The sequence below is a fragment of the Cydia fagiglandana genome, chromosome 24, assembly GCF_963556715.1.
Source record: "Cydia fagiglandana chromosome 24, ilCydFagi1.1, whole genome shotgun sequence".
NCBI lineage: Eukaryota > Metazoa > Arthropoda > Insecta > Lepidoptera > Tortricidae > Cydia > Cydia fagiglandana.
Window position 1 is genome coordinate 1,083,726 of NC_085955.1, and position 12,681 is coordinate 1,096,406.

A 12,681-nucleotide genomic window follows, 5' to 3' on the forward strand; every position below is an offset into this window, starting at 1 on the left:
CGTTATACCTAAAGTGTTGCAATCAAAAATACTAGACGAGTTACATAGAAGTCATTTAGGTATAAATAAAACAAAGTCAGAGGCTCGCTCGCGATTTTGGTGGCCAAACATAGATCGCGACATTGAATTAAGAGTAGGCAGTTGCATGGTATGTATTCAATGTAAACCGACACCGCCGCGTGCGCCGTTAACGGTATGGAAGTACCCGACCGAGGCATGGTACAGAGTCCATTTAGATTTTTTTGGGCCCATACAAAATACCATGTTTTTCGTATTGGTGGACGCATTTTCAAAATGGGTCGAATGTTTCCCTTTAACTAGCAACTATTCGAGTGCTACGGTGATATCAAAACTTGAAGAGGTTATGTCTCGTTTTGGTATAATGCACACTCTAGTGACCGATAATGGTACATCTTTCACATCTAAAGCATTTAAAGATTTTTGCAAATTAAACGGCATAACACACATAACTTCTCCAACTTATTCACCGTCAAGTAATGGACAAGTGGAAATTTATGTTAAAATGTTAAAAAAACATATTAAGGGGTTGCTTATGGAGGGAAAAACAATGAAGGAAATTACTAATGAGCGGTTACAAGAATTTTTGTTCAGATACCGGAATAGCAAACATGCAACAACGGACAAGTCACCTGCCGAACTAATGATCGGCCGCCCGCTACGTAACCGGTTTGATTTATTGCTAGTAAACAATGATGCACCATCCTCACTCTCAACGGATTTGCAAAGTAATGTGAATTCTAAACAGTATTTGCAGGCTAAATATTATAAGGGGAACCGAAATGTAGAATTTGAAATTAATGAACATGTACTTACAAAAATAATTAGTAAAAACAAGTGGTTAAAAGGTATAGTTAAAAATAAGTTAGGCCGATGTTTATACGAAATCTACGTACCGGAAATGGATCAACTTATAAAGAAACATAAGAATCAAATATATAAATACAAAGGATACACCGGAACTTCAACCAATGGGTTGAACGAAGATACGGAGGATAGAAGTTTCAATTGGGCGATGCTGCCTTTCCCTTCGGATCAGAGATTGGGAGGAGAGGAGGAAGAGGAGTGGATGGAAGCCGATTCCGATCCGGTAGAAACCACCACGGCCGGGCAAGGCGGTCAACACGTGCCAACAGCCCCGCAGATGCCGCGCGTTTCGGACGCTGCGCATACACCGTCATCGTTGGGCACGACTGTCGCTTCATTTCCGCTACCATCACCAACCGTACCCATCGCCCCGGCGGAACCACCGTCATCGAACATTCCACTCGCGCAACAAGATTCGACGTCTACACACCAGCCAGACGGTTCTGCCGCCGTGGTACCCGCAAGCAGTGAGGGCGTTCGGAACGCTCGACTTAGGAATATACCCCGCGTTAATTATAAGTAATTATAAGTAGTATTAAGGATTTATGGTGGAGGGATGTTAGGTTAGTCCGTATATATTTGTCTCTTTCACTCATGTACCGTTAGGCCAATCAGTGCATTAAATAACTACAACGCGAGCGCACGTCTTTTATTTATCACATACTAATTCATTATATCATATTAATTCATTTATACATTTTCAATTTTATTTTAAGTTTTAATCGTGTGTCGATAGATGGCAGTAAATGTACCGCGACTACAAAATTTACTTTGACAGGACCCCTCTATACTATCTATTCTTTTTGGTAATAGGGTCCCGTTTTACCCTTTGGGTACGGAACCCTAAAAAGACTATGGCAAAAACGCGACTTAAAAAGCGCCTCAAACGTGAAAAAATGAAAACATGTTACACAGACCAACTTAAAATGGTGTATTACGCGAGAAACGTATTAAACGTGATATGATATCGTATTAACCGGGCCTGATTGTACAGTCAGCAGCAGAAGTTGCTAAGCGGGCGAGGTGTTCAAAATTACCTTGACACGCTCTTATCCTCTTAACAATAAAGTCAAGATCATTTTGAACACCTGGCCCGCTTAGCAACTTCTGCTGCTGAATGTATCACTAATTACTTACTTGACGACCGGTCTGGCCTAGTGGGTAGTGACCCTGCTTATGAAGCCGATGGTCCCGGGTTCGAATCCCGGTAAGGGCATTTATTTGTATGATGATACAGATACTTGTTCCGGAGTCATGGTTGTTTTCTATGTATTTAAGTATGTATATATTATATATATCGTTGTCTGAGTACCCACAACACAAGCCTTCTTGAGCTTACCGTGGGGCCTAGTCAATTTGTGTAAAAAATGTATTATAATATTTATTTATTTAATTACTTACAAGTTCAGCATCAGCATGTGACACCTTCCCCCTCAGCTCGTACTCGAGTGTATGTACGTCAGTGAACTGCGACAGATCTCCGAAACTTTTGGTCGCGCCCAGTATTCGTAACGCGGTCGTTTTCACTTGGTGGGACGGCGACTGGGTGTGGGGGAGGACCTCGGTTGTTAATATATTCTGCAATATTAGTATAAAAATAGACATATTATAGTACTAAAACCAAGGGTATGGTTAACAACTGAAGAAAACGGCGCCATATTTGATTATACTAGCTTTTGCCCGCGATTTTGTCTGCGTGGAGTTAGTAATTTGGGTAGCTTATTTTTTATCCAATCTGCTTTTTATCGATTCCCCATACAAACGTCCACCCCCCTTTCCACCCCCTTAAAGAGTGATTTCTGTGATAAAAACTACCCTATGTCCTTCCTCGGGACTCAAACTATCTACCTACCAAATTTCAACTAAAGCGGTTCAACGGTTTAAGGATGAGTTTATAACGGTGACTCATAAGAAACAGAAAAAACGTAATCTATGCGGAACTGCAACGACATGTAATAAAATCGTAGCAGCTGATTTGTTGGATGCAATATATGTGTCAAGGCTAAGGAAGTCAACGACAGAGGAAGATATTAAGTCGTACATAACCGAAATGGGTCAATCCTGTATTGATGTAAAAATATTAGTTTCGAAATGGGACACTAATTTCAGCTCTTTTAAAGTAGTCGTATCCAGGAGTAGATTACCATCGTTTCTGTCTAAGGATTTTTGGCCAATGGATGTGAAATTCCGACGTTTTAAAAATAGGCCTGACAGCGCAGCGATAACTGATTCAAAAAAAAAAATTTAATCATGAATAGCACGCCTAACAACATTAAATTAGTTTCTTTTAATTGTAAATCTGTCAAGAGGTCTGTACAACATATACGTGAGTTATGTGACACATATGACATTATTGCTCTGCAAGAGACTTGGATTATGCCGCATGAGTTAAATTATGTGCAAGAAATTGACAACAGATTCAGCTGCATGGCGACATCATCTGTCGATACGTCTGCTGGCGCGTTGCGCGGGCGGCCGTACGGTGGCCTGGCATTGATGTGGCGGAAGGATATATTTCCCAATGTGTCGACTGTGGACTGTTCCTGTGATAGACTAGCTGCTATAAGAGTGAAAGTGTCGTCGTGCACATTTTTAGTATTTACAGTGTATATGCCGGTAGACCTTCCTGAAAACATTCCTGAATATACGAATTGCTTAGCCAAAATAAGTGCTATAATTGAAGAGAATGACGTGCAATTAGCGTACATGCTAGGCGACTTTAATGCCCACCCTAGTGCTAGTTTCGGGCGAGAAATGATGAGTTTTTGTAGGGAACAAACCTGGCAGTGTGCAGACATAAATACGCTAGGCGTTGACTCGGACATATACACGTATTATAGCGAGGCGCACGGGAGCCGGCGGTGGCTAGACCACTGTCTCACAACTGAAGCGGCCTGGCGAACTGTCAATTCCGTAACAGTCTTACAGGACGTACTATGGTCGGATCACCTGCCCCTGGCTATAGTATGTGACCTAAGCTTAACGATAAATATGAATAAAGACGTAAACGGACAACAAAATAACAATCTTAGATATATCAAATGGGGTACAAGGTCCCTGTCGCATATTAATGATTACGCGCGTATATGTTACAATAAGCTTGTAGGCATAAGTGATAGTTCAAACTGTGATATTTGTTTCGACGATCCGGAAATATTCTGTAATAATACAAATAATCATATACTACATATAGAAAATCTTTATAGTCAGATTGTAACTGTTTTGCAGTCAGCCGCCGTCGTCACTTCTGCGTCTCGTGGTGGTGAACGGAATAGGGCTAAGAAGGTAACGGGATGGAATTTACACGTCAAGCAGAGTCATCAAATGTCCAGGGTACATTTTCAGACGTGGGTTCTTGCAGGCCGTCCGTCTTCGGGTGAAGTATTTGATAACATGTATAACAGCCGTAAAACCTTCAAAAATAACCTTAAGTGGTGTCAAGACAATGAAGATAAGGTCAAAATGGACATACTAGCTACGTGTAAACGTGAAAAAAACTTTGTAAAGTTCTGGAACGGTATCAAAAAACTCAACCCCAAACAAAGCTTGCCTGTTAGTGTGGACGGTCTGCAGGAGCCCAAGCTCATAGCCGACATGTTTGCTGGTAGGTTCAAGGTCGACCCGCTGCCTGCGGCGGCGCAAACGGATACAGTGATCTCGGGAACGGAAGGCTCAGTTCGGTTTACCCCCCAGGATGTTAAAAAAGCAGTTGCACAAATGACAAGGGGTAAATCGCCTGGGCATGATGGACTTAGTTTGGAACACGTGCAGTATGCTGGCGATGTTATTTATGGCAAATTATGTGCGTTATACTGCATGTGCGTCAAACATACCTATTTACCGCCTGAGATGATGAAGACCGTTGTGGTGCCAGTTGCTAAAAACAAAACGGGTAACCTGGGATCTGCCAGCAATTATAGGCCCATTTCATTGGGTACAATACTGGGCAAAATTCTGGAGCGACTTATACAGCCTGCACTGGTGAGTAATTTAGATATCAATGATGCACAGTTTGGTTTTCGTACCGGGCTCTCAACAGACGCGGCGATTTTAAGCCTAAAACACAGTGTGAATTACTACGTGGACCGGGAAACATCTGTTTATGCGTGTTTCCTGGACCTAAGTAAAGCATTTGATCTGGTGAATTATAATATTCTCTGGAACAAATTGCTCGACACTAAGGTACCTAAACCTATCGTCGGGCTGTTGAGATACTGGTACGGGAACCAAACTAACTGCGTTAGGTGGGGCGACGCGACGTCTAGTGACTATAGACTAGACTGCGGTGTACGTCAGGGTGGTTTGACCTCTCCGGACCTCTTTAACCTCTATGTGAATGAGCTGATAGTCGAACTGAGCAGCGCCAGGATCGGCTGTCATATCGGGGATGTTTGTCTAAACAATCTCAGCTATGCGGACGATATGGTGCTGCTGAGCCCGTCTATCAGTGGTCTTCAGACGCTACTCTCGATCTGTGAACGGTATGCGGCGGCCCATGGTCTAAAATATAACGTTCAGAAGACCGAGATGATGGTCTTTAGGGCTGGCAGAGGTCCGGACAGGATACCTAAACTAGTTCTGAATGGCTCACCGGTGCAGGTAGTGAATAAGTTTAAATACCTTGGACACGTCTTGTGCAGTGACTTAAAAGATGACCTTGACATGGAACGAGAAAGACGAGCTCTGTCCATCAGGTGTAACATGCTCGCGCGCAAATTTGCGAGGTGTACAAATGATGTCAAAGTGACTCTGTTCAGAGCATTTTGTCAGTGTTTGTATACCTGTCAACTTTGGGTTAACTTCAGTAGAAAAGCATTTTCAACTCTGCGGGTTCAATACAATGACGCTTTCCGCATTCTACTGAGGTTACCCAGGTTTTGTAGTGCATCGAGCATGTTCGCAGAGGCAGGGGTGCCCGACTTCTTCGCCATCATCAGAAGTAGGATAGCAGGTTTCTGGGAGAGATTGAGAAACTCAGACAATCTAATACTTAAGACCGTCTCCGAGAGCCTGTACAGCCCCATTTTCCGATACTGGTCATCCGTTCACCACTGCGAGAACAAAAAGTGACAGTACCTAGAGTACAATATTGTAAATTAATATAAAAGTAATATAAGACTAGTCATGTGGCGACTGAAGCAACTCTTAGTTTAAGTTTTTAGTTTATATTAAGTTTAGCATAATTTTTATATGGACATGTGTCTGAAATAAAGTGATTTTATTTATTTTTATTTATTTTATTTTAAGCGTGAAGAGGTTGTAACAGACCGACGGACAGACACACTTTCGCATTTATAATATTAAAAATAACAATGTATTAGTATGGATTTTGTAGTATGTACTTTTATCTATTTTGGTGCAGTTTACGACTTAATACAAATGCTGTGTTGTCCACAGACTTCGTCAGAGCGTACACACTGGGCATCATTGCTCTGTTCCGTGAACGAGTTTCAATGATCTGTTGAGACTCGTTCACGGAACAAAGATGCCCTACTATAGGATAGTAACATGCTTAATTGTTACAGTTAATGACTCACCATCAATGCTGTGTTGACCACAGACTTCGTTAGTGCGTATACACTGAGCAACGTCATCGAGGGGCGGCGCCCCACAACTTCAAGCGCAGCGCACGGTCTGTTGAGACCCGTTCGCGGATCAACGATTATGTTCGGCCAGGATAGTGTAAGAAGCTGAAATAAACCACTATAATATTGCATAGCTTATGATAAGGACTCACTATAAATGCAGTTTTGTTCTCGCACTGCGCCACCGCGTACACACCGAGCAGAGTGGCCGGCGGGGCGGCGCCCCACAACTTCAAGCGCAGCGCGCGATCTGCTGAGACTCGCTCGCGGAACAACGACGCGTGATCGGCCAGAATACTGTAGCATGCTGAAATATACTACTATACTGTATTGTTTATGATAAGGACTCACTATAAATGCAGTTTTGTTCTCGCACTGTGCCACCGCGTACACACCGAGCAGAGTTGCCGGCGGGGCGGCGCCCCACAACTTCAAGCGCAGCGCGCGATCTGCTGAGACTCGCTCGCGGAACAACGACGCGTGATCGGCCAGAATACTGTAGCATGCTGAAATATACTACTATATACTGTATTGTTTATGATAAGGACTCACTATAAATGCAGTTTTGTTCTCGCACTGTGCCACCGCGTACACACCGAGCAGAGTGGCCGGCGGGGCGGCGCCCCACAACTTCAAGCGCAGCGCGCGATCTGCTGAGACTCGCTCGCGGAACAACGACGCATGCTCGGCCAGAATACTGTAGCATGCTGAAATAAACCACTATAATATTGCATAGCTTATGATAAGGACTCACTATAAATGCAGTTTTGTTCCCGCACTGCGCCACCGCGTACACACCGAGCAGAGTGGCCGGCGGGGCGGCGCCCCACAACTTCAAGCGCAGCGCGCGATCTGCTGAGACTCGCTCGCGGAACAACGACGCGTGATCGGCCAGAATACTGTAGCATGCTGAAATATACTACTATACTGTATAGTTTATGATAAGGACTTACTATAAATGCCGTTTTGTTCCCGCACTGCGCCACCGCGTACACACCGAGCAGAGTGGCCGGCGGGGCGGCGCCCCACAACTTCAAGCGCAGCGCGCGATCTGCTGAGACTCGCTCGCGGAACAACGACGCGTGATCGGCCAGAATACTGTAGCATGCTGAAAATATATACTATTCTTTATTTCACTGTAGTCATGTTCATAATACATAAGGTGTTACAAGTATATAAAATGGTAGGTACATATATGACACCCTGTAAGGGCACACAATATTATTGTCCTTAAAACTAGAAACATAATATATATGTACACATTAACTTAACTTATTTTATATTAGGTAAGTATCCCGTACCTTAACAGTGCGAGTTAATTTTATTTATTTGTTATTCATTTATTATACTGGCAAATTAATAAGTTTCATTTACTTTTCAGGATTTACTAATTCCTATATCAGGATATGTACATATGGTACTCGTTAGAAATGTATTTTCCAATAGGTAAATTCAATCGTTATTTTATTTTATTTTTATTTAAACTTGGGAAACAAACAGGCAAAATATTACAACAAAATAATTTAGATAATACATAGCCAAAACAGTTATATTCGTTATACAGCCGTATGCGTAAAATCAAGTAATTGAATTGAATTATTTTTATTTCGTGTAACATATTCTTACTACTAATGCTTACAAACTAAGGGGTTAATAGGTAAGTACATGTTTTTTTTTTTATTAATGAAATTACCCAAAATATTTTGACTTTGACCCTTGATATACAACTTTTTAAAAGTACAGTAAAATCTAAAAAAATATATGCAAGATCGTATATACTGCAGGGACTGAGTTAGTACGAAATGGTAATTGCAGTATCTGTCCCAATTCCTCGAGTATATGCAATCTAAAAATAAGTTTTTGGCAGAAATTTCATTTTTGGTACAAGCTTTTATCGCTGACTGTACTTTTCTTTCCACAGGTAATTAATACTCATCGAGACAATTCTAAAAAACCCCAAACACAATTAGGTTTCGTTGTTTTATAGAGTTCCCATGGCCACCTCCGGTCTCCATCATCAGATCAGCTCGATGACACCATAATATTGCATTGTCACCCGACTTACATATTGCATACATATGTAAGTCGGGTGACAATGCAAATTAAATTTCAGCTCAATCGGAAACCGGGAAGTGGATCAAATTTAACCCTTCTTTGCATGGTGATGGAAATTTCCATCATAACATTGTCCTATGAAATAAAGGTGCTTTCGGAGGTGATTGATATTTATTTTTAAAACTGTCAACTTTCAACACTAATCTATTTTCTGATTTTTGACATAAATTTACGCACTATTTTAATTTATAAAAAATACATTTGTTTGAAGAGGAATATTCGGAAAACTTGGAAAAACCTGGAAGTTGATGATTTTTAGTATGTGATTTTGAGCCGATTTTTCAGGGTTTGTAATTATTTTATATTTACAAACTATATCATAGGAATATCACAAATAGTGTACCTTTCTGATGGCAGTAATTTTTTTCTGATACCCCTTACTAATATTTATATATTTACAAAAATATGATTTAGCCTATGCAACTTCTGACACTGATTTCGCAGTGAAAATCGATGATGTATTTTTTTTACTATTTTTCCCAGAATCAGTAAACAATTACGTGACACATATTAATTACGGGCAAAAATAAAAAATCATGCAAAGACTTAACTAACTTACTTAACTTACTTACTTAACTTGCAAGATTTGATTGCAGACAACGGTCAGGTGACTCTAAATAAAAGCTTGTAATAAAAGCTTGTAATTAGGTGTCTTTTACCAACATTCTTCTGTCTTTAAGGGACCTACTGATTAACAGTCCGCCGGACGGTATCGGCCTGTCAGTTGTTCGGAACTGTCAAAATTTTGTTCTAACTGACAGGCCGATACCGTTCGGCGTCAATCAGTGGGCCACTTTAGTTTTTTCTTTATTTCTTTTTTTCTTCGTATTTGTGCGTACCAGCCTGGCAGCCAGATTTCTCGATGTACACTTTGGCGAGGTTATCATAGAAGTGGTTCAGCTCGGCGCAGGGTAGCTCGTCGCCGAAGTGCTTGAACAGACTGCAGACGCCCTCGAGAGCTGCTTTAGTCACCGTATCCTAAAAATATAAGTGATACAGTATACAGTTGCTTTAAAACTATTCAATAAAAAATTACAAAAGCCGCCTACGGGGTCATCCATTAATTACATCACACGTTTAGGGGGAGGGAGGGGGTCAAGAAAATGTGACATATTGTGACATGGGGGAGGGGGTAGACACAAACTTTGTGACGTCACTTTAACTTCATCAGTAACCGAAAATTTATTTAAATTATTTTATTCGCTGTACATTTAAATAACAAGTTTTTAAAACGATAATCGTTTTTATTCGTTTAATTTTCTTTCCTAAGCAGTTTTGGGTTATAAAATTACTAATATTTATATCGTCAAAAATATTTTGATAAAATATTGATAATACTTAGGTACTACTTACTTAATTCGCTTTGGCGACTTCGTAGAAAAAATGTGACGTCACACTAGGGGGGAGGGGTTTGCCAAATGTGTCCAAGTGTGACAAGGAGGGGGGGAGAGGTCAAAAAACCTAGAAATTCGTGTGACGTAATTAATGGATGACCCCTACGCACAAAAAATGCTTTCACATGAATAAACCGCATCGAAATCGGTCTATCTGTTTCAGAGCTACGATGCCACAGACAGACATTGGCGTCAAACGTATTAACACTTTTATATGTACGTCGGTGATTAAAAATAATATTAAACAACGAAATAAGTACAGTCAGCGGCGAAAATAATTGACCCCCAAAACAAATCTGTTTGTGAGGGGGGGGGGCAATTATTCAGGGGATCAGATGGGTCAGGTCAGTACAGTCAGCGGCAGAGATAATTGACCCCCCCCCCCCCCCAACAAATCTGTTTGTGTGTGGGGGAGGGGGGTTAATTATTCAGGGGGGTCAGATATCTACGGCTGACTGTGCTTATTTCGCTGTACAATAGTTTTAGTGCACTTACCGTGTTCTTGTAATTGTCCAGCATGTTGAGATAGCCGCGCCAGATGCGAGTCAGCTCGTCGCAAACGACGGCGGGGTGGTGCTCGCACAGCGCGCCTGTTGGCAAACACATCCGTTCGATTTATCGAAGATTTAAAAGGCTTGCTACACGGTCGCCGACAAGCCCCCAGACCGCGTGGCCTTGGCCGGTCCCGGACCGTGTAGACAGTTGTTACCAACAAAATTTGACCAAAATTGTCCAAGGACAGACCAAGGTTTGAAGTAGAAGGCTTGTCGGCGACCGTGTAGCAAGCCTTTAAGACGAAACAGGAGCTGAGTTTTAAATATTTTAGGTAAATATACACGTCTCGCTAACGGAAGCGGCTCCTAAAACTAGTGCGATAAGGACAAGGCGAAAAATCCTGCGTAAAAATCTCAAGAATCGAAGTTTCGTACTCGACTGCTTCCTCCTCCAAAACTTAACCAATCCTAACCAAACTTGGAAATCTAAATGATTATGAAATTATCTGTGTCGGACCGCTTTGCTTTTTTGGCTAATTAATATCAGTTCTGAATACTACGCCTCTAATTGCGAATGCGGCATAGTCAATGAGGCCATTTTGTCCATTTTTGAAGGACTAGCGCCTTAAAAAACAAAAATATCAAAAAAAGCAAAACGGTCCGACACAGATATTAACAATATTAATCTGTGTAGAAAAAAATCATTGCTCTAGCATCAAAAACGGAGGAAACAGTCGAGTACGTTTGTATGGAGAAATGACCATTCCTGTAAGAGACAGGTGTTAAGAACATACGGAAAGAATACCCATTTCAAGATGTCCTTTGATATAAATGATATATCAATGAGGAGTTTGATGACCTTGAGCTGTCCTTCATAGACAGTAAGTGTTTTTTTATTATACATATAACGACTTGTCTATTGCCGAAATGGCCGAATGTAAGATTATACTCGTATGTTGCTGTTATGTATACAAGATAATAAAATAAAAATAAAAAAGCCCTTTATTCATTGTAAAATGTTTACATAAAAAATTGAAAATAAAACTATGACTTATAATATGTCTTGTGCTGTCGCCATCCAGTCTGTGCCGGCTGTTATTTGTATACAAGATAGTTGTTATTTATACATACCCACTAGTAGCGCTATAGGTGCCCTGCACTGTGTAGCCTCTTCCAGCGCTTGCACGTGCCTTGCGAAGTCTCTGGTAGCGGCGTCCGAATGTTTAGCGACCGCGGCGAGGCACGCCAGAGCGTGCTTACGGAGCTCGGGGTCGTAGTTTAGAAGACAGATCTGAAATAAGGTTGTTATTAGGTAAAGTAAGTATATATTTAAACAACAGCTACAACTAGTATTGAATAATTTTACGGGTTAGACTCACTTGTTTTATGTATTACTATTGTATGGAATTTTTAAAATTCTGAAATAAAGATATATATATGTATATATATATATTTTTTTATTTAAAATAAAAAATTCAACATTAACTTTTATTTGTCATAAAATTATTCAATATTAATATGTCTCACAACAGTTTAAATTCAACTACTTACAACTAGTCTTTCAAGGAATAATGACAGATTTGAACTATTATCAAAATGACATAAAAAATTATAAAACAACGTGGGATTAATGGTGACTCGAAATAGATAATTCAATGTATGTACTTCTTTGTTATATTTTATTGACATTTGTTATTGACATTTAGATTTTATTCTAGAAACATTCTAGACTAGTATTTTTTATACAATTTTTTTATCTTTGACGATCTTTTTGTGAAATTCTTAGTATTAAATTTGACCTGTATAATAATCCAATATTACTATGGAATAATATTAACTTCAATAAATTGCTCTGATAATTAGCTTAAGATAATATATATTTATATGTAAAACGTTCATAAGTGCTTGTTACTAGGCCTACATGAATAAAGTATTTTTGACTTTGACTTTGACTTTGAAAATCATATAATTTTGTATTTACCACTAGCTTTTCGGTAAGGGAAAACATTGTGAGGAAACCTGCATACCTATTACCTACATCTGCGAAGAAATTCAATGGTCTATGTGAAGTCTCCAACCGCATTGGGCCAGCATGGGGACTATAGCCCAAGCCCATTTGCACAATGGGCCTAACTGTAGGATGCATACAAGCTGAATTACTAAAAAACCGGGCAAGTGCGAGTCGGACTCGCGCACGAAGGGTTCCGT

The 12,681-nt window shown here is 40.5% G+C and overlaps 2 protein-coding genes across 2 annotated transcripts in view; both read right to left on the reverse strand.

Annotated features, from left to right (window-relative positions):
- The window catches only part of LOC134676568 (uncharacterized), a 52,413-nt gene that overhangs the window by 38,611 nt on the left and 1,121 nt on the right, over window positions 1-12,681 (reverse strand). The window contains exons 3-8 of the mRNA XM_063534960.1: window positions 11,605-11,764; window positions 10,475-10,569; window positions 9,425-9,563; window positions 7,067-7,177; window positions 6,822-6,976; window positions 2,287-2,463 (exon numbers count right to left, since the gene is read on the reverse strand). Coding sequence (XP_063391030.1) covers window positions 2,287-2,463; window positions 6,822-6,976; window positions 7,067-7,177; window positions 9,425-9,563; window positions 10,475-10,569; window positions 11,605-11,764 — 837 coding nt within the window. The remainder of the gene's footprint in view (window positions 1-2,286; window positions 2,464-6,821; window positions 6,977-7,066; window positions 7,178-9,424; window positions 9,564-10,474; window positions 10,570-11,604; window positions 11,765-12,681) is intronic.
- Window positions 1-12,681, reverse strand: part of LOC134676249 (zinc finger protein 235-like) — a 57,206-nt gene that overhangs the window by 7,096 nt on the left and 37,429 nt on the right. The window lies entirely within an intron of this gene.